A 22,706-nucleotide genomic window follows, 5' to 3' on the forward strand; every position below is an offset into this window, starting at 1 on the left:
AATTTCTCCCTATTTCGGATGGGTTTGCAGCCCACACTCAATTGTTGAAATATATGTCAGGTTATGCCTTCCGAACCTTGACAGACACTGTTCCCTGGTAGTGTGCCTGTTCTCAACAGTCGCACACCCCAGGGCTGTTAACCTTGGTGCCCATTTATTTGAGCAACCATTTACCTTAGATAAATATGTACATACCACTCAGCCGGACTTTCACCTATTAACATAGAAGGAAAAAGGCCGTAGACATATTTGGAGCTCTGAAGAGTATTTTGAAATAGCTTAAAATCTTTCTTTCTAGAAGAAAATATATAATTAATATAAATACACCTTCAACCAACACCAGCCAGACCACCAACTGTTGACACAGATAGAAGTTAATTGGGTGACCATATCTGATGCTCCCTCCTCCGCAGACCTGTCAGCAGCATCTGTTGGAGGCATTATGCGTATATAAATATATAAGTAGATGTACACTGGAGTTACTGTGCTGGTAATAAGTCTTCGTAATCTTGGCTTGTGCATGTTATGATGAAAATGCACCCCCACAGAATACATTCTTTATAATAGACAACGGAATACCGTAGCGGATGACGGGAACAAATGTACACCTGATTCACCTGGCTGGATTCACTGATTAAAATAAAAAAATAAAATAAAATAAATAAATTATTCTAAACAACAGCCTCCTGTAACCCTCGCAACGCCTCACTGTGATTCAGTTCTGAGGTTGGGGTTGATATCCAGCCGTTCCCTTTATTTCCACAGGATCTTTGTATTAGATGTCCTTTGAAAATATATATAAAGCGTACATCTACTGTGTTTAACAACACATGGAAAATCCTCTGCATCAGAGATCTACAAGCAACCAGCAGAGGGAGTATACTCTACACTAAAACCCCTCCCCCTATTCTAACTGGTCAGGACTTATGGCTCCACTCTAGGGGGCGTATAGTTTCCCCTGAACAGCATCTTGGCGCCTCTTGTATCTTAAAGATGGCCGCCACTGAATATTTTAGTACACTTCATTAATGTTCCCCTAGCGCCTCAGTTATCCAGCTCCCTTATGTTAAGCAGCCCTCTTAGTCTATTTTAAACTTTACATTTCCCCCGCGCGCCGGGTCCCCCTGCCTCTTCCCTCGCTACTGTCTGGTGTGTGTGGGAGATAGTAGCCGTGTACCATGTAAGAGCGGCTCAGGTCTCCCACTAGCGCTGTTGCTATTAATTACCCAGCGGTTCAGGGAGTGCAGGGACGCTGCGGCTGTCAGCCGCGGAAACACGGAGCCAGCGGCGGGGGGAGCGGGTTATGCTGCGGCTGTCAGCCGCGAATGAAGAATGACAAACCCGTTGTGGGGGAGTGCTTGGAAGGACTCTGCCGCTGTCATAACCTAGCGGCTCAGGGAGTGCAGGGGCGCTGCGGCTGTCGGCCGCGGAGATACGGAGCCATGCTTAAGAAGTCGGTGGAGGGAGGGAGAGCGGGTCTGCCCGGCAACCAGTATCAAATGGTGACACTACAACCAGTACTCACAGTTGCCCTGATGCTTCGGATTTTCCTGGAGAGAGAGATTTAGATCCCTTTAGTTGGGGTCCTTGTCTCTCTCTATTCTGAAGACATTTGTCCCCCTTTTATTAGGTTGAACTTATCTTCATGTAGCAACGCCTGCACCCTCCTTTCATTTAGGAGGGATTGGGCACCATGTTTTCTTTAAAGAAAGAAAAAAAATGCACCCTCCTTTTAGTTAGGAGGGATTGGGTCGGTCATAAATGACAAAAAATAAAAAGAAATTTCTTTATGGAGCAGAGCTCCCATATTGTGCTTCTTTCCTCCTAGCACAATTTTTCAAACTGAGGGAGGAGGGCTGTGAAGGGGGAAGAGCCGGCTGTGCAGACAATGCTAATTTTAGATTGTGCCACACCTCCGGTTGCAAGCTTCACACCCCCTATTGTATAAGACTGTTCCAGTGTCCCCTAGTGGATGAAAGAGAAAGTAGATAGAGATTGAGTCATAGCTAATGCCTGGAAAATTGCCCTAAGTTCAAGACATTGATAGAAAGGGTCTATTGCTGAGTCCACCTTCGCTGAAAGGTCGGCTGCAATGTGACCGACCCACAGCACTCGAGACTGGTGTCTGTTAGGAGTCTCTCCAGAGATTATTGTTATACGAGTTTAAGCTCCTGCTTCCACTATTAAAACTGGAGATGCCAGAATAAGAAGTCTCTAGATCTCCATGCAGTAGCCTCAGTACATACCAAATACCGGTAACATTACAGCCCACTGACCCGATACTTGTAACGTCACCAACAGCCTATACACACAGCATTGTTGGGCTTAACAAAACACGAGAATACAGCCTGTATACAGACTAGGACCCAGTGATCTAAATAGAGCATGACCCACACGAGAGACTGCTTCCAACTAGTGCATGAAACAGAACCACCATAAAACCATACTGACCATTCACCTGCAATACCTCTAATGAAGTCCCTGAATGCAAAGCCTACTTCTCTATCTTTAAATGGACAATGCTTGGTAGCGCAACATAATCACATTGGCAAACAGGTTAACACGTCCAATGATAGGAGCAGACAGACCATTCTTTCTGTAAGATAAACATCTCCACTGACATAATCTAGCCAAAACATACCGATCGCTTCTTTAGCTTGTCCCAGCACATGATCTTGTCCCACTTGTGGCTTTTCTGAAGTCTGTACACATACTTATCATTCTCATCCCTGTGTGAATAAATACATCACTTAATGAGCAAGTAAAACCACATTTTACAATTATAATAGTGAAGCCTACTATAGCAAATATGAAATGGTTAGAAAATTATGAAACGGTGTACACCTTAGCGAGTGTCTAGCATGTGGTATAGAACAGCCAATCACAGAGGGTGATGCATCTCTATCACATCACTGGTTCAGGCAAGCTTCAGTGGCATGGCCAGCCATACCTAATACTTCATTATTCCAGCTTTTTGTCAATGTCAAAGCTGCTGTGGAATCATGCTACAAGTGACCATTGACCAAGCCTCCCACCACTGCTCCCCATCACCTCCTGCTGATCACATGAAGTGCTGGACAGTCTAGCTCAGGGGTAGGCAACCTGCGGCTCTCCAGCTGCTGTAGAACTACAGATCCCAGCATGCCCTGCCACAGGTTTGCTGTTTGGATGTTCTAAAACTGTGGCAGTGCATGCTGGGATGTGTAGTTCCACAGCAGCTGGAGAGCCACAGGTTGCCTACCCCTGGTCTAGCTAATGACAAGATGCAGTTTCAGTTGTGGCCTCACATGTTCAGTGGCTCCAGCATTCCGGGGGTGAGATATTCACACTGAGGAGTAGAAGCCAGCGAGAAGACAGAAGATGTAGGCGTGGTTGGGTTGAGCTCAGGCAGATTGAAGTCAAAATCCTCTTGACTGCTGCTCAATCTCGGCAGCTACATGTATAAAATAAAAACAGAAGATAATGTCAGTAAAATTAGAAAGCAGCAAACGTCTGTGTTTATAAAGCAAACTTAACCTGACCGAATATGAAATCACAAGTTTTTGTTGCAGTAAAATCTTTTTCCTCTAGTTCCATGGGGACACTGGAACATTGAGGTATAGATGTGGTACGAGGAGCCTGGCATTTAATACTATGATGCACACAGACCATCCTGTACAATGTCCTGAGAGGATAATCCCACTGAACAGGACCTGCATGAGAGTCAGAGGAGCAGCAGCCTCCTAGTTACCTTTGCCTTTGTTAGACATAGCAGCAGTTACAGTATAACACACTATCGGACAATAATGAGTGTATAGCAATGTAACAGCCTTCACAAACACTTGTAAATGTGAAGTATAGTGAACCCCTATACACCTGTATCTTGGGGTACTATTAATAAAAGGGATAGGTATAAGCTGACAAAGTCAGACAGCAGAGCTAGCACAATTCATATACAATGCAGAATTAAATATACAACTGCAATGGGCACTAAAATCAAACTGCTCAGACAGCAGTGGCTGGTAGGATTTAGCGCTGTATAACCTGGCCCTTGGGAGAGGTATAGAGGGAGACCAGACCCAGCGTTCCCAGAGACCTGCAGCTTCAGCACTCATGTTAAAATGGCTACTGAGCGTCTGAGGGGGAGAAGGGTGAAGGAGAAGCAGCTCAGGGGTGGGAAGCAGCTGTGGAATTACACCCTGAGCTGGGGACTAGTGAGGTCCCACCTTACCTGTACCCCCACTGCAGTCTGGGGTCCACAGGGAGTAGGCTAGCAGAGGTCTGTGGTGCCCACCGGAATCACAAGACCAGTTACTGGTGTTGCGGTAACAGCTGGGAGTTGAAGGAGCAGCAGCGCCGGCACCAAAACGAAACAGATAGCCTGGGCTGGGGGTGGGATATAGGAGGGAAAGACCGGAGCATCCTGGGAGCTCTAAAAGCTTTAACTGTTTGGTGCCCAGTCCTTTCAATCCACCTACATCCCAATATCTTACCTGTGGAGACTATGGACCCTGAAGAAGAAATGCATTTTCATAATATAATGGCTGTAACTGTAGCAATCCCATTGCAGTGGCTTACCTTCACTTTATCACTCTGGAACATCGTATCACTGAACAGATCGTCATGGTCATCCTTCTCCATCTGATCCAAAAATTCCCGCATTTGCCGCTTTCTTTTCAGAGTCCCTGCTTTCGCTGTGATTTTTACAGTATCCTTTTCTTCACTGCTCGCTATGAGACAGAAATCACACCCAATTACGGTTATGTCCCCAGTCCATCCGACCGTGCTGCATAGTCTACAACAAAGTGCCCATGAAACTATACAACTTTGGATGCAGCTATAAATGCACTAAATTAAGAAATGAGTACAAAGTCCGGGAATCACTACAATGACGATGCATCTATGTTGCGCACAATGGCTAGGTGTAGTATACAACTATATATAAACATAATTTCTCCAACGTCCTAGTGGATACTGGGAATGTACTTTCGTACCATGGGGTATAGATCGGGTCCATTGGAGCATGACACTTTAAGAAATAAATTAGTGTGTGCTCTATGCCCCTCCTAGCAGACTCAGTTTAGAAAATGTGCCCAAGGAGCCGGGTGCATTGTCTGGAGCTCCAGAGAGTTTTCTTCAGAATTTCTGTTAGTTTATTTGCAGGCAGCAGTGGTTAGCAACCAGTCTGCCTGCATCATGGGACTTAGGGCGGGACAGAACCAACTTAATATAGATTTAATGGTTCGTAACCCCGCTGACAGGACACTGAGCTCCCGAGGTGCTGTTTCTCATGCCCCCAGGGTGTGAGCCCATGCCGGCAGCATGCCCCCACCCCTAACAGATGCCGAAGTAGACGCAGTGCGTTGAGTACTGCACCGGGGTCCCGGTTAGCGGGTCCCCGGTGACAATGGTGGTATAAGGGCCTCGAGCTGCGGTGCCCGTCGCGGACCCACACTGGCACAAGGTAGAAAGGGGATTTTTTTTTTTTTTTACACAGTTTCACTTAAAATGCCAGTATAATCCTATAGGGGCCGCGCGCCACTGAAGGGACGGTGCTTCCCGGGAGCGGGACCAGAAGCTGGAAGGCGCCATTTTCTGCTGCTGCTGCCTACAGGCTACACACTGACTCTGCTCCTTCACAGAGGCCACTGAACCACCATTTGTACTGGTACCAGGGGGTCTGATAGAAAGGGGGGTGCGCATATATAGCAGTTACATCGCTGTGCTCTTAGAAAATAAGAATTTACTTACCGATAATTCTATTTCTCATAGTCCGTAGTGGATGCTGGGAACTCCGTAAGGACCATGGGGAATAGCGGCTCCGCAGGAGACTGGGCACAAAAAGTAAAAGCTTTAGACTAGCTGGTGTGCACTGGCTCCTCCCCCTATGACCCTCCTCCAAGTCTCAGTTAAGACACTGTGCCCGGACGAGCGTACATAATAAGGAAGGATCTTGAATCCCGGGTAAGACTCATACCAGCCACACCAATCACACCGTACAACTCGTGATCTGAACCCAGTTAACAGTATGATAACCGTAGGAGCCTCTGAAAAGATGGCTTCCAACAATAAACAACCCGATTTGTTTGTAACAATAACTATATACAAGTATTGCAGACAATCCGCACTTGGGATGGGCGCCCAGCATCCACTACGGACTATGAGAAATAGAATTATCGGTAAGTAAATTCTTATTTTCTCTGACGTCCTAGTGGATGCTGGGAACTCCGTAAGGACCATGGGGATTATACCAAAGCTCCCAAACGGGCGGGAGAGTGCGGATGACTCTGCAGCACCGAATGAGAGAACTCCAGGTCCTCCTCAGCCAGGGTATCAAATTTGTAGAATTTAGCAAACGTGTTTGCCCCTGACCAAGTAGCTGCTCGGCAAAGTTGTAAAGCCGAGACCCCTCGGGCAGCCGCCCAAGAAGAGCCCACCTTCCTTGTGGAATGGGCTTTTACAGATTTTGGCTGTGGCAGGCCCTGACTACGTCCAGCAACTTGGAGTCCTCCAAGTCCCTAGTAGCCACAGGTACCACAATAGGTTGATTCATGTGAAACGCTGAAACCACCTTAGGGAGAAATTGAGGACGAGTCCTCAATTCCGCCCTATCCAAATGAAATATCAGGTAAGGGCTTTTATAGGATAAAGACGCCAATTCTGATACGCGCCTGGCTGAAGCCAGGGCCAACAGCATTACCACTTTCCATGTGAGATATTTCAAATCCACTGTGGCAAGTGGTTCAAACCAATGTGATTTTAGGAACCCTAAAACTACATTGAGATCCCAAGGTGCCACTGGAGGCACAAAAGGAGGCTGTATATGCAGTACCCCTTTGACAAACGTCTGAACTTCAGGCACTGAAGCCAGTTCTTTCTGGAAGAAGATCGACAGGGCCGAAATTTGAACCTTAATGGATCCTAATTTTAGGCCCATAGACAATCCTGCTTGCAGGAAATGTAGGAAACGACCCAGTTGAAATTCCTCCGTAGGGGCCTTCTTGGCCTCACACCACGCAACATATTTTCGCCAAATGCGATAATGTTTTGCAGTTACATCCTTCCTGGCCTTGATCAGGGTAGGGATGACTTCATCTGGAATGCCTTTTTCCTTCAGGATCCGGCGTTCAACCGCCATGCCGTCAAACGCAGCCGCGGTAAGTCTTGGAACAGACAAGGTCCCTGCTGGAGCAGGTCCTTCCTTAGAGGTAGAGGCCACGGGTCCTCCGTGAGCATCTCTTGCAGCTCCGGGTACCAAGTTCTTCTTGGCCAATCCGGAGCCACGAGTATCGTTCTTACTCCTCTCCTTCTTATGATTCTCAGTACTTTTGGTATGAGAGGAAGAGGAGGGAACACATATACCGACTGAAACACCCACGGAGTTACCAGAGCGTCCACCGCTATTGCCTGAGGGTACCTTGACCAGGCGCAATATCTGTCCAGTTTCTTGTTGAGACGGGACGCCATCATGTCCACCTTTGGTTTTTCCCAACGGTTTACAATCACTTGGAAGACTTCTGGATGAAGTCCCCACTCCCCCGGGTGGAGGTCGTGTCTGCTGAGGAAGTCTGCTTCCCAGTTGTCCACTCCCGGAATGAACACTGCTGACAGTGCTATCACATGATTTTCTGCCCAGCGGAGAATCCTTGCAGCTTCTGCCATTGCCCTCCTGCTTCTTGTGCCGCCCTGTCTGTTTACGTGGGCGACAGCCGTGATGTTGTCCGACTGGATCAATACCGGTTGACCCTGAAGCAGAGGCCTTGCTTGACTTAGGGCATTGTAAATGGCCCTTAGCTCTAGGATATTTATGTGAAGAGACGTTTCCATGCTTGACCACAAGCCCTGGAAATTTCTTCCCTGTGTGACTGCTCCCCAGCCTCTCAGGCTGGCATCCGTGGTTACCAGCATCCAATCCTGAATGCCGAATCTGCGGCCCTCTAGAAGATGAGCCTTCTGTAACCACCACAGAAGAGATACCCTTGTCCTTGGAGATAGGGTTATCCGCTGATGCATCTGAAGATGCGATCCGGACCATTTGTCCAGCAGATCCCACTGAAAAGTTCTTGCATGGAATCTTCCGAATGGAATCGCTTCGTAAGAAGCTACCATTTTTCCCAGGACTCTCGTGCACTGACACCTGTCCTGGTTTTAGGAGGTTCCTGACTAGCTCGGATAACTCCCTGGCCTTCTCCTCCGGGAGAAACACCTTTTTCTGGACTGTGTCCAGAATCATCCCTAGGAACAGTAGACGTGTTGTTGGAATCAGCTGTGATTTTGGGATATTTAGAATCCACCCGTGCTGACGTAGCACTACCTGAGATAGTGCTACTCCGACCTCTAACTGTTCCCTGGACCTTGCCCTTATCAGGAGATCGTCCAAGTAAGGGATAATTAATACGCCTTTTCTTCGAAGAAGAATCATCATTTCGGCCATTACCTTGGTAAAGACCCGTGGTGCCGTGGACAATCCAAACGGCAGCGTCTGAAACTGATAATGACAGTTTTGTATCACAAACCTGAGGTACCCTTGGTGAGAAGGGTAGATTGGGACATGGAGATAAGCATCCATGATGTCTAGAGATACCATATAGTCCCCTTCTTCCAGGTTCGCTATCACTGCTCTGAGTGACTCCATCTTGAATTTGAACCTTTTTATGTAAGTGTTCAAAGATTTTTAGATTTAAAATTGGTCTCACCGAGCCGTCCGGCTTCGGTACCACAAACAGCGTGGAATAATACCCCTTTCCCTGTTGTAGGAGGGGTACCTTGATTATCACCTGCTGGGAATACAGCTTGTGAATAGCTTCCAATACCGCCTCCCTGTCGGAGGGAGACGTTGGTAGAGCAGACTTCAGGAACCGGCGAGGGAGAGACGTCTCGAATTCCAATTTGTACCCCTGTGATACTACCTGCAGGATCCAGGGGTCCACTTGCGAGTGAGCCCACTGCGCGCTGAAATTCTTGAGACGGCCCCCCACCGTGCCCGAGTCTGCTTGCAGAGCCCCAGCGTCATGCTGAGGACTTGGCAGAAGCAGGGGAGGGCTTCTGCTCCTGGGAAGAGGCTGCATGGTGCAGTCTTTTTCCCCTTCCTCTGCCCCGGGGCAGGAACGAGCGGCCTTTTTCCCTCTTGCCCTTATAGGGACGAAAGGACTGGGTTTGAAAAGACGGTGTCTTTTTCTGCTGAGAGGTGACCTGGGGTAAAAAGGTGGATTTTCCAGCCGTTGCTGTGGCCACCAGGTCCGATAGACCGACCCCAAATAACTCCTCCCCTTTATACGGCAATACTTCCATATGTCGTTTGGAATCCGCATCACCTGACCACTGTCGCGTCCATAACGTTCTTCTGGCAGAAATGGACATCGCACTTACTCTAGATGCCAGGGTGCAAATATCCCTCTGTGCATCTCGCATATATAGTAATGCATCCTTTAAATGCTCTATAGTTAATATACTGTCCCTATCCAGGGTATCAATATTTTCAGTCAGGGAATCCGACCAAGCCACTCCAGCGCTGCACATCCAGGCTGAGGCGATCGCTGGTCGCAGTATAACACCGGTATGTGTGTATATACCTTTTAAGATATTTTTCAGCCTTCTATCAGCTGGTTCCTTGAGAGCGGCCGTATCAGGAGACGGTAACGCCACTTGTTTTGATAAGCGTGTGAGCGCCTTATCTACCCTAGGGGGTGTTTCCCAACGTGCCCTAACCTCTGGCGGGAAAGGGTGTAGTGCCAATAATTTATTAGAAATCAGCAGTTTTTTATCGGGGGAAACCCACGCTTTATCACACACCTCATTTAATTCATCTGACTCAGGAAAAACCACTGGTAGTTTTTTCACACCCCACATAATACCCTTTTTTGTGGTACTTGTAGTGTCAGAAATGTTCAAAGCCTCTTTCATTGCCGTGATCATGTAACGTGTGGCCCTACTGGACATTACGTTTGTCTAGTCACCGTCGACACTGGATTCAGTATCCGTGTCAGGGTCTGTGTCGACCATCTGAGGTAACGGGCGTTTTAGCGCCCCTGACGGTGTCTGAGACGCCTGAACAGGCACTAATTGATTTGTCGGCTGTCTCATGTCGTCAACAGTTTTTTGCAAAGTGCTGACATTGTCACGTAATTCTTTAATTACTACCATCCAGTCAGGTGTCGACTCCCTAGGGGGTGACATCACTAACACAGGCAATTGCTCTGCTTCCACATCATTTTCCTCCTCATACATGTCGACACAATCGTACCGACACCCAGCACACACACAGGGAATGCTCTGATAGAGGACAGGACCCCACTAGCCCTTTGGGGAGACAGAGGGAGAGTTTGCCAGCACACACCAGAGCGCTATATATATACAGGGATAACCTTATATAAGTGTTACTCCCTGTTATAGCTGCTGTATTTATATATTAGCTGCCAATAGTGCCCCCCTCTCTGTTTTACCCTGTTTCTGTAGTGCAGGACTGCAGGGGAGAGTCAGGGAGCCGTCCTTCCAGCGGAGCTGTGAAAGAAAATGGCGCTTGTGTGCTGAGGAGAAAGGCTCCGCCCCCTTCACGGCGGCCTTTTCTCCCGCTTTTTTCAGGAAACTGGCAGGGGATAAATGCATCCATATAGCCCAGGAGCTATATGTGATGCATTTTTTTTTTTTTTTTTTTAGCCATATAAGGTTTTTATATCGTTTTTATTGCGTCTCAGGGCGCTCCCCCCCAGCGCCCTGCACCCTCAGTGACCGGAGTGTGAAGTGTGCTGAGAGCAATGGCGCACAGCTGCAGTGCTGTGCGCTACCTTATTTGAAGAGAGGAACGTCTTCTGCCGCCGCTTTCTCCGGACCTCTTCGCTCTTCTGGCTCTGTAAGGGGGCCGGCGGCGCGGCTCCGGGACCCATCCAGGCTGAACCTGTGATCGTCCCTCTGGAGCTAATGTCCAGTAGCCAAGAAGCCCAATCCACTCTGCAGTCAGGTGAGTTCGCTTCTTCTCCCCTTAGTCCCACGATGCAGTGAGCCTGTTGCCAGCAGGACTCACTGAAAATAAAAAACCTATTTAAACTTTTACTTCTAAGCAGCTCAGGAGAGCCACCTAGCTTGCACCCTTCTCGTTCGGGCACAAAAATCTAACTGAGGCTTGGAGGAGGGTCATAGGGGGAGGAGCCAGTGCACACCAGCTAGTCTAAAGCTTTTACTTTTTGTGCCCAGTCTCCTGCGGAGCCGCTATTCCCCATGGTCCTTACGGAGTTCCCAGCATCCACTAGGACGTCAGAGAAAGTTATAATATACCCAGCGGAGCCCTGCTTTGGTCTGAGGTATTGTGTGCTGGTCCCAAATCCTCTCTGTGTCACTCCATTCGGGGGTTGTCTGGGCTTATTGTGCTGTTTCACTAATGTGCGTCACTGCACGGTTATATATCTGTTTTCTGCTGTAAGCATGTCTGGGAAAAAAATGTGTGTCCTTCTTGCAACACCAAGTTTACACCCTCATCAAAAGGGTTCCTACTATGTACCCAGTGTTCTCTACCCTCTCAAGGTAGCGGCTTGCAGGAACCTGCATGGTTGGAATCATTTAAAACAATGATTACTGATATAAATACAGAGTTAGCTGCTACGAAGCAGGAAACAGCCTGTAGAGGATTTCTTGATTAAGACTGCTCACCACAGACAGGCGGGTCAGCCCCCTCTGGTGGTCTCTCAAACGCACACTCCTACAGGTGTCCAGGCTGACTGACACTGAAATGCCTGAGTTAGATGACGGGGAACTGGAGGGGGAAAATGACAATGCACTGTCCCCGGGGGTTGTGGCCCTGATTTATGCTATTATGGAGCCCTCAACAGACAAGATAAGGAGGCAGAACCAGAAGAGGAATTGTTTTTTTAATGTTAAACCAAAATCCTGTCACCTTTCTCAAAAGAGTTAAACTCCCTTTCCAAAGATGCGTGGGCAAATCCCGACAAGAAATGTATTACTCGCAAGCGGTTACTAAATTCCTTTCCTGCTGAGGATAGGAAAGATTGTGAAAACCCACAGTCCGTGGATACTTCAGTTCCAGGCTGTCACGTAAAATTGTACTGCATGTACCTGGAGCTATCTCCCTCAAAGACCCAGCTGATCGCAGGATCGAGACTACACTCAAATGAATGTATACTGCAGTGGATGTAGCACAACGCCCCACTATTGCTTGCGGCTGGCTATCTAGAGCCATTGTTAAATGGTTCGACAATATAATATATGGGTTTGATTCTCTACCCAAGGATGAAATCATTACACTGCTACAGCATATCCAGGATGCTGCAAACTTTATGAGTGAGGCGGTTAAGGAATTGTATCTCATTAACGGCCGTACCACGGCTATGGCGGTCTCGGCTCGAAGAGCCCTGTGGCTGCGTCAGTGGTCAGCAGATGCAGATTCCAACAGGGGTGTTGAGAACCTTCATTTTACAGGGAATGCCTTGTTTGGAGAAGAACTAAACAAGTGGCTATCTCAGGTAACAGAAGGTAAGTTTACCTATCTGCTGCACCTCCTGCTAGACGTCCCTACCCTGGGCCCTCTCTGCAGTCCTTTAGTGTGGCAAAATTCAGAGGCTCAGCCAGAGGTGCCTTCAATGCTGCTAAAGGAACTCACGGGAAGTCCCGTAAACTTGCGGCTACTGGATCTCTGCCTACGGATCCTCAACCACAAAGCCCCCCGCGTGACGGTTGGCCCCAGCAGCAAGGCGACTTCCAGGTAGGTGCTCGCCTTCAGCACTTCGCCCAAATATAGGCAAAGTCCTGCCGGGATCCTTGGGTGATGGATCTCATATCCCAAGGATACCGGCTGGAATTTCAGGAACTTCCTCCTCTCAGATTCTTCAAGTCGGCCTTACCAGCTACACCTGTAGCAAGAGTTACCTTGCAAGAAGCAATAAAAAAACAGCTTTCCACAGGAGTTATTGTTCCAGTTACTCCTCTGCTGCAAACAAGGGGATTTTATTCAAGTCTCTTTGTGGTTCCGAAGCCGGGCGGCTCGGCAAGGCCGATCCTGAACCTCAACGCCCTGAACCCGTATCTTTGCGTGTTCAAATTCAAAATGGAATCCCTAAGGGCAGTGATCTCCGGTCTGGAGGAGGAGGAGGAGGAGGGGAGTTCCTGGTATCTCTGGATATAAAGGATGCATACCTTCATATCCCGATATAGCAGCCCCATCAAGCTTACCTTTAGTTCGCTGTAATGGATCAACACTTCCAGTTCCAGGCCTTACCCTTTGGTCTCTCCAATGCTCCAAGGTTTTCACAAAAGTCATGGCGGAGATGATTCTGCAATAGCGCAAGATGGGAGTCAACACAGTCCCATACTTGGACGATCTTCTCATAAAGGCGGTGTCCAGATAACTGCTACACAGCATCGAACTTGACAACTCGCCTGCTTACGGAACATGGATGGATCCTAATTTCCAGAAGTCTCACCTGGAACAGTCTCGGAGAATTCAGTTCCTGGGAATGATCCTGGACATGGTATCTCAGAAGGTATTCCTTCCGATGGACAAAGCCTCGACTATCCAGGCTATGATCCGCTCGGTGCTCAGGCCCCGCTAAGTCTCAATTCATCTTTGCATTCGATTGCTGGGCAAGATGGTAGCTTCCTACGAGGCAATACAGTACGGCAGGTGTCATGCGCATCCGTTCCTGCTGGATATGCTGGACAAGTGGTCAGGTTCTCACCTGCACATGCACCAAAGTATAACACTCTCACCAAAAGCACGGATCTCCCTGTTGTGGGGACTACAAGTTTCTCACCTTGTGGAGGGCTGGTCTTTCAGCACCCAGTCTTGGACCCTACTGACAACGGATGCCAGTCTCTGGGGTTGAGGGGCTGTGACCCCGGGGGGCCAGTTTCAGGGTAAATGGTCGAGCCAGGAATCTGCTCTTCCTATAAATATCCTGGAACTCAGGGCAATTTACAATGCTCTTCTGCAGGCCTCCTATCTCCTTCTGAATCAAGCTATCCAGGTGCAGTCAGACAACGCCACGGCGGTGGCGTCCATAAACCGACAGGAAGGAACAAGAAGCAGGGCCGCAATGCGAGAGGGTTCAAGGATACTCCTCCGGGCGGAAGCCAATGCAAGTGCCATCTCAGCCATATTCCATCCAGGAGTGGACAACTGGGAAGCGGACGTCTTCAGCAGGCACGATCTTCATCCTCAGGTGTTCCAACAACTAATTCACCGGTGGGGCTGTCCGCAGATAGACCTGATTGCTTCTCGTCTCAACAAGAAGCTCCGTCGTTACTGTTCCAGAATGAGGGATCCACAGGCTGCAGCAGTGGATGCTCTGAAGACGCCATGGAACTACCAGTTCGTGTATCTGTTTCCTCCAATCCCTCTCGTTCCAAGAGTTCTAAAAAGACTCAAAAGGTTAAGAGTTCAGGCAACTCTAATTGCCCCAGATTGGCCTTGACGGGCCTGGTACACGGACCTCCTGACCATGTCCCTGGAGGAACCTTGGTCTCTGCCGCTACTCAAGGACCTTCTTCAACAAGGACAGTTTGTCTATCCAGACTTACTGCGGCTACGGTTAACGGCTTGCAAGTTGAAAGGGAGATTTTAACCAGAAAAGGTCTCCCATCCAAGGTTATTTCCACTATGGTCCAGGCCCGTAAAGTGGTCACGTACAAACATTACCATCGTATCTGGAAGAAATAGGTCTCGCAGTGCGAGGGTAGAAAATATCTTCCTGCGGAGTTTTGACTTGGCAGTTTTCTGCTTTTCCTGCAAGCAGGTGTGGATAAGGGCCTATGGTTAGGTTCAGATTTCGGCTCTCTATAGTCTTCCAGAAACAACTTGCAGTACTCCCAGAAGTACAGACTTTCCTAAAGGGTGTTCTTCACATTCAGCCACCCTTTGCCCCTCCCACAGCTCCCTGGGATCTCAATGTGGTCCTGACTTTTCTACAGTCAGTCTGGTTTGAACCCTTACACAGGGTGTACTTGAAATATCTAACGTGGAAGACTGTCACGTTGCTGGCTTTAGCCTCTGCACGACGCGTGTCAGAATTGGGAGCCTTATCCTGTAAGAGCCCATATTTGATATTTCACGAGGATTGGGTAGAGCTCAGGACTCACCTGCAGTTTTTGCCTAAGGTGGTGTCGGCTTTTCACATTAATCAACCGATAATGGTTCCGGTACTGTCTGACAAATCGGTTGCTCCAAAGTCTTTGGACGTTGTGAGGGCTTTAATGATTTACGTCAAGAGGACAGCTCATCACTAGAAGTCAGACTTTTTGTCCTTTAGGACGCTACCAAAATTGGACGTCCTGCTTCAAAGCAGTCCATTGCTTGTTTGCTCAGGTTGACCATTCAACAAGCCTATTGTTTGGCAGCATTGCCGCTGCAGAGTTCTATCCAGGCCCATTCCACTAGGTCAGTGGGTTCTTCCTGGATATCTCAGCCTTACAGTTGTGCCGTGCAGCTACTTGGTCTGGTTCGAACACATTCGTAAAGTTCTACAGGTTCGACACCTTGGCCACAGATGACCTTCAGTTTGGTCAGATTGTTTTGCAGGGGTCTCGGCACTCTCCCACCTGTTCTGGGAGCTTTGGGACTTCCCCATGGTACTAAAGTACACTCCCAGTATCCACTAGGACATTAGAGAAAATAGGAATTTAATACCTACCAGTAATTCCTTTTCTCGTAGTCCGTAGTGGATACTGGGCGCCCGCCTCAGTGCTTCGTTTTCCTGCTTACATGGTTGTAAGTGTTCTTGGATGGGTCTGCTGTTGCTGTCCTTGTTCCATGTTCCATGTTTTGGTTAGCCTTGCTATCCTTGTTATAATTAGCGTTGCTTTCCTATGATCTGGGTAGCTCCGCTATATTGGTTATTTTGTTGTGTTGGTTCCTTGCCGCACCGCTTTTTGTGTTTGTATCCTTCTCTCAAAGTATGTTCGTCTCCTTGGGCACAGTTTTCCTAGACTGAGTCTGCTAGGAGGGGCATAGACGGGAGGAGCCAGCACACACTAATGATTTCTTAAAGTGCCAGGCTCCAATGGACCCGATCTATACCCCATGGTACTAAAGTACATTCCCAGTATCAACTACGGACTACGAGAAAAGGGATTACTGGTAGGTATTAAATTCCTATTTTCTTATGCAGAATTAAAACAAAAAAAAAAGAAAGAAAGAAAAGAAGGTTTCCTGAATTTAACAGACCATAAGGGGAAGATGCATCAAGTCTTCATAAGAGGTATAGTAGAGAAGCTGCCAATAGACCAGTCAGCTTCTTGTTATTCTAAAGAATGCACTTGATAAATATGAGAGCTAGAAGCAGATTAGTTGCTATAGGCAACTGCTCCACTTGTCCTCTTTTGAAAGTTGATGCAGCTTACCCTGTTGATGGGCTTCTTTGTCAACATAAACTTTATGAGTACCACATCAAAATAAAAATAAAAAATAGCATAAGGGAAGGGAGGGAATTTGGGGGAACTGAATTCAGTGTCTATGAATTATGCCTAAGCCAGAAATTTGTAGAACTATATATATATATAAAACTTTGAGTTAGAAAAGTGCCATTTATACCTGAATTAGATACAGTTCTTGCTATACGTACCATATAAAAATAAGAATTTACTTACCGATAATTCTATTTCTCGTAGTCCGTAGTGGATGCTGGGGACTCAGTCAGGACCATGGGGAATAGCGGCTCCGCAGGAGACAGGGCACAAAAGTAAAAGCTTTAGGATCAGGTGGTGTGCACTGGCTCCTCCCCCTATGACCCTCCTCCAAGCCTCAGTTAGGATACTGTGCCCGGACGAGCGTACACAATAAGGAAGGATTTTGAATCCCGGGTAAGACTCATACCAGCCACACCAATCACACTGTACAACCTGTGATCTGAACCCAGGTAACAGCATGATAACAGCGGAGCCTCTGAAAAGATGGCTCACAACAATAATAACCCGATTTTTGTAACAATAACTATGTACAAGTATTGCAGACAATCCGCACTTGGGATGGGCGCCCAGCATCCACTACGGACTACGAGAAATAGAATTATCGGTAAGTAAATTCTTATTTTCTCTAACGTCCTAAGTGGATGCTGGGGACTCCGTCAGGACCATGGGGATTATACCAAAGCTCCCAAACGGGCGGGAGAGTGCGGATGACTCTGCAGCACCGAATGAGAGAACTCCGGGTCCTCCTCAGTCAGGGTGTGCCCCTGATCAAGTATCAGCTCGGCAAAGTTGTAAAGCCGAGAGCCCTCGGGCAGCCGCCCAAGATGAGCCCACCTTCCTTGTGAAATGGGCATTTACATATTTTGGCTGTGGCAGGCCTGCCACAGAATGTGCAAGCTGAATTGTACTACACATCCAACTAGCAATCGTCTGCTTAGAAGCAAGAGCACCCAGTTTGTTGGTTGCATACAGGATAACAGCAAGTCAGTTTTCCTGACTCCAGTCGTCCTGGAAACTATATTTTCAGGGCCCTGACAACATCTAGCAACTTGGAGTCCTCCAAGTCCCTAGTAGCCGCAGGTACCACAATAAGCTGGTTCAGGTGAAACACTGACACCACCTTAGGGAGAAACTGGGGACGAGTCCGCAGCTCTGCCCTGTCCGAATCGACAATCAGATATGGGTTTTTGTGAGACAAACGCCGCCAATTCTGACACTCGCCTGGCCGAGGCCAGGGCCAACCGCATGGTCACTTTCCCTGTGAAATATTTCAAATCCACAGATTTGAGCGGTTTAAACCAATGTGATTTGAGGAATCCCAGAACTACGTTGAGATCCCACAGTGCCACTGGAGGCACAAAAGGGGGTTGTATATGCAGCACTCCCTTGACAAACTTCTGGACTTCAGGAACTGAAGCCAATTCTTTTTTGGAAGAAAATCGACAGGGCCGAAATTGGAACCTTAATGGACCCCAATTTGAGGCCCATAGACACTCCTGTTTGCAGGAATGCAGGAAACGACCGAGTTGAAATCTCTTCGTGGGGCCTTCCTGGCCTCACACCACGCAACATATTTTCGCCACATGTGGTGATAATGTTGTGCGGTCACCTCCTTCCTGGCTTTGACCAGGGTAGGAATGACCTCTTCCGGAATGCCTTTTTCCCTTAGGATCCGGCGTTCAACCGCCATGCCGTCAAACGCAGCCGCGGTAAGTCTTGGAACAGACATGGTACTTGCTGAAACAAGTCCCTTCTTAGCGGCAGAGGCCATGAGTCCTCTGTGAGCATCTCTTGAAGTTCCGGGTACCAAGTCCTTCTTGGCCAATCCGGAGCCACGAGTATAGTTCTTACTCCTCTACGTCTTATAATTCTCAATACCTTGGGTATGAGAAGCAGAGGAGGTAAGACATACACCGACTGGTACACCCACGGTGTTACCAGAACGTCCACAGCTATTGCCTGAGGGTCTTTTGACCTGGCGCAATACTTGTCCAGTTTTTTGTTCAGGCGGGACGCCATCATGTCCACCTTTGGTCTTTCCCAACGGTTCACAATCATGTGGAAGACTTCCCGATGAAGTCCCCACTCTCCCGGGTGGAGGTTGTGCTGAGGAAGTCTGCTTCCCAGTTGTCCACTCCCGGAATGAACACTGCTGACAGTGCTATCACATGATTTTCCGCCCAGCGAAAAATCCTTGCAGTTTCTGCCATTGCCCTCCTGCTTCTTGTGCCGCCCTGTCTGTTTACGTGGGCGTCTGCCGTGTTGTTGTCCCACTGGATCAATACCAGCTGACCTTGAAGCAGAGGTCTTGCAAAGCTTAGAGCATTGTAAATTGCCCTTAGCTCCAGTATATTTATGTGGAGAAAAGTCTCCAGACTTGATCACACTCCCTGGAAATTTTTTCCTTGTGTGACTGCTCCCCAGCCTCTCAGGCTGGCCTCCGTGGTCACCAGCATCCAATCCTGAATGCCGAATCTGCGGCCCTCTAGAAGATGAGCACTCTGTAACCACCACAGGAGAGACACCCTTGTCCTTGGAGATAGGGTTATCCGCTGATGCATCTGAAGATGTGATCCGGACCATTTGTCCAGCAGATCCCACTGAAAAGTTCTTGCGTGGAATCTGCCGAATGGAATCGCTTCGTAATAAGCCACCATTTTTCCCAGGACTCTTGTGCAATGATGCACTGACACTTTTCCTGGTTTTAGGAGGTTCCTGACTAGCTCGGATAACTCCCTGGCTTCCTCCTCCGGGAGAAACACCTTTTTCTGGACTGTGTCCAGAACCATCCCTAGGAACAGCAGACGTGTCGTCGGAAACGGCTGCGATTTTGGATATTTAAAATCCACCCGTGCTGTCGTAGAACTACTTGAGATAGTGCTACTCCGACTTCCAACTGTTCTCTGGACCCTGCCCTTATCAGGAGATCGTCCAAGTAAGTGATAATTAAGACGCCTTTTCTTTGAAGAAGAATCATCATTTCGGCCATTACTTTGGTAAAGACCCGGGGTGCCGTGGACAATCCAAACGGCAGCGTCTGAAACTGATAGTGACAGTTCCGTACCACGAACCTGAGGTACCCTTGGTGAGAAGGGCAATTTGGGACATGGAGGTAAGCAACCTTGATGTCCAGGGACACCCTATTGGTTCGCTATCACTGCTCTGAGTGACTCCATCTTGATTTGAACCTTTGTATGTAAGTGTTCAAAAATTATCCATTTAGAATAGGTCTCACTGAGCCGTCCGGCTTCAGTACCACAATATAGTGTGGAATAATACCCCTTTCCTTGTTGTAGGAGGGGTACTTTGATTATCACCTGCTGGGAATACAGCTTGTGAATTGTTTCCAATACTGCCTCCCTGTCGGAGGAAGACGTTGGTAAAACAGACATCAGGAGCCTGCAAGGGGGAGACGTCTCGAATTTCCAATCTGTACCCCTGGGATACTACTTGTAGGATCCAGGGGTCCACTTGCGAGTGAGCCCACTACGCGCTGAAACTCTTGAGACGACCCCCCACCGCACCTGAGTCCGCTTGTACGGCCCCAGCGTCATGCTGAGGACTTAGTAGAAGCGGTGGAGGGCTCTGTTCCTGGGAATGGGCTGCCTGCTGCAGTCTTCTTCCCTTTCCTCTATCCCTGGGCAGATATGACTGGCCTTTTGCCCGCTTGCCCTTATGGGGACGAAAGGACTGAGGCTGAAAAGACGGTGTCTTTTTCTGCTGAGATGCGACTTGGGGTAAAAAAAGGTGGATTTTCCAGCTGTTGCCGTGGCCACCAGGTCCGATGGACCGACCCCAAATAACTCCTCCCCTTTATACGGCAATACTTCCATGTGCCGTTTGGAATCTGCATCACCTGACCACTGTCGTGTCCATAAACATCTTCTGGCAGATATGGACATCGCACTTACTCTTGATGCCAGAGTGCAAATATCCCTCTGTGCATCTCGCATATATAGAAATGCATCCTTTAAATGCTCTATAGTCAATAAAATACTGTCCCTGTCAAGGGTATCAATATTTTCAGTCAGGGAATCCGACCAAGCCACCCCAGCGCTGCACATCCAGGTTGAGGCGATCGCTGGTCGTAGTATAACACCAGTATGTGTGTATATACCTTTTTAGGATATTTTCCAGCCTCTCAGCTGGCTCCTTGAGGGCGGTCCTATCTGGAGACGGTACCGCCACTTGTTTTGATAAGCGTGTGAGCGCCTTATCCACCCTAAAGGGTGTTTCTGGCGGGAAAGGGTATACCGCCAATAATTTTCTATCGGGGGAAACCCACTCATCATCACACACTTCATTTAATTTATCTGATTCAGGAAAAACTACAGGTAGTTTTTTCACACCCCACATAATACCCTTCTTTGTGGTACTTGTAGTATCAGAAATATGTAACACCTCCTTCATTGCCCTTAACATGCAACGTGTGGCCCTAAAGGAAAATACGTTTGTTTCTTCACCGTCGACACTGGAGTCAGTGTCCGTGTCTGTGTCGACCGACTGAGGTAAATGAGCGTTTTACAGCCCCTGACGGTGTTTGAGACGCCTGGACAGGTACTAATTTGTTTGCCGGCCGTCTCATGTCGTCAACCGACCTTGCAGCGTGTTGACATTATCACGTAATTCCTTAAATAAGCCATCCATTCCGGTGTCGACTCCCTAGAGAGTGACATCACCATTTCAGGCAATTGCTCCGCCTCCTCACCAACATCGTCCTCATACATGTCGACACATACGTACCGACACACAGCACACACACAGGGAATGCTCTGATAGAGGACAGGACCCCACTAGCCCTTTGGGGAGACAGAGGGAGAGTTTGCCAGCACACACCAAAAACGCTATAATTATACAGGGACAACCTTTATATAAGTGTTTTTCCCTTATAGCATTTTAATAAATATATATACATATTGCCAAATAAGTGCCCCCCCTCTCTGTTTTAACCCTGTTTCTGTAGTGCAGTGCAGGGGAGAGCCTGGGAGCCTTCCCACCAGCATTTCTGTGAGGGAAAATGGCGCTGTGTGCTGAGAATAGGCCCCGCCCCCTTTTCGGCGGGCTTCTTCTCCCGTTTTTCTGAGACCTGGCAGGGGTTAAATACATCCATATAGCCCCCAGGGGCTATATGTGATGTATTTTTAGCCAGAATAAGGTACTATCATTGCTGCCCAGGGCGCCCCCCCCCAGCGCCCTGCACCCTCAGTGACCGCTGCTATGAAGTGTGCTGACAACAATGGCGCACAGCTGCAGTGCTGTGCGCTACCTTATGAAGACTGAAGAGTCTTCTGCCGCCGGTTTCTGGACCTCTTCACTTTTCGGCATCTGCAAGGGGGTCGGCGGCGCGGCTCCGGGACGAACCCCAGGGTGAGACCTGTGTTCCGACTCCCTCTGGAGCTAATGGTGTCCAGTAGCCTAAGAAGCCAATCCATCCTGCACGCAGGTGAGTTCACTTCTCTCCCCTAAGTCCCTCGTAGCAGTGAGCCTGTTGCCAGCAGGACTCACTGAAAATAAAAAACCTAACAAAACTTTTACTCTAAGCAGCTCTTTAGGAGAGCCACCTAGATTGCACCCTTCTCGGCCGGGCACAAAATCTTAACTGAGGCTTGGTGGAGGGTCATAGGGGGAGGAGCCAGTGCACACCACCTGATCCTAAAGCTTTTACTTTTGTGCCCTGTCTCCTGCGGAGCCGCTATTCCCCATGGTCCTGACGGAGTCCCCAGCATCCACTTAGGACGTTAGAGAAAGACTGTTTAGACTGCACTCAAGTGTGTTCAGAAGTAACTACACAGTAAAAGTACTTAAGCTATTAGAAAACAGACCATAGTACACACTGGCACCCAGTGGACTGCAACGTGTACTGCACCACAGGAATTGTCAGATACACGAGATCTCAACAGCTTTGTTTTGCTGTTGATATTCTTACCTTCTTGCTTTTTCTTCTCAGCAGCACCTGCTTTCTTCTTGGCAGCACCCACTTTCTTCTTGGCAGTCTTTGCTTTCTTCTTGGATTGTGCTTTTGATCCCTTTGTCTGCTGTCTCTCCATATATTTCTCCTGGCAATGCTGTGCAGATCTACTCCCTACAGCCATTGCAACATCCTGCCAAAATCCTCTCTTGTATGGTGGTAATGAAGAGACTGCCCTGTAATGCCACAAAATGATTATTCAAGTTTAATCTCACTACCCTAGTCTCACCCGCTTACTGCTCTCACTACTGACTGCTGTATCTTTCTGTGTACAAAATATTCAAGAACTAAGGGGGGGGGGGGGGGGGAGAGGGGGATGATTCAATAGCCCACAACTTGCCGGTAACGG

The 22,706-nt window shown here is 48.3% G+C and overlaps 1 protein-coding gene across 6 annotated transcripts in view; it reads right to left on the reverse strand.

Moving 5' to 3' along the window:
• LOC134980629 (mis18-binding protein 1-like) overlaps positions 1-22,706 on the reverse strand; it is a 142,888-nt gene that overhangs the window by 22,778 nt on the left and 97,404 nt on the right. For all 6 annotated transcript variants that reach the window (XM_063947531.1, XM_063947530.1, XM_063947527.1 and 3 more), the window contains 4 exons: positions 22,316-22,533; positions 4,558-4,709; positions 3,288-3,433; positions 2,642-2,729 (listed from right to left, as the gene is read on the reverse strand). In XM_063947531.1, coding sequence (XP_063803601.1) covers positions 2,642-2,729; positions 3,288-3,433; positions 4,558-4,709; positions 22,316-22,533 — 604 coding nt within the window. The remainder of the gene's footprint in view (positions 1-2,641; positions 2,730-3,287; positions 3,434-4,557; positions 4,710-22,315; positions 22,534-22,706) is intronic.

Source organism: Pseudophryne corroboree, chromosome 12 (assembly GCF_028390025.1).
Source record: "Pseudophryne corroboree isolate aPseCor3 chromosome 12, aPseCor3.hap2, whole genome shotgun sequence".
NCBI lineage: Eukaryota > Metazoa > Chordata > Amphibia > Anura > Myobatrachidae > Pseudophryne > Pseudophryne corroboree.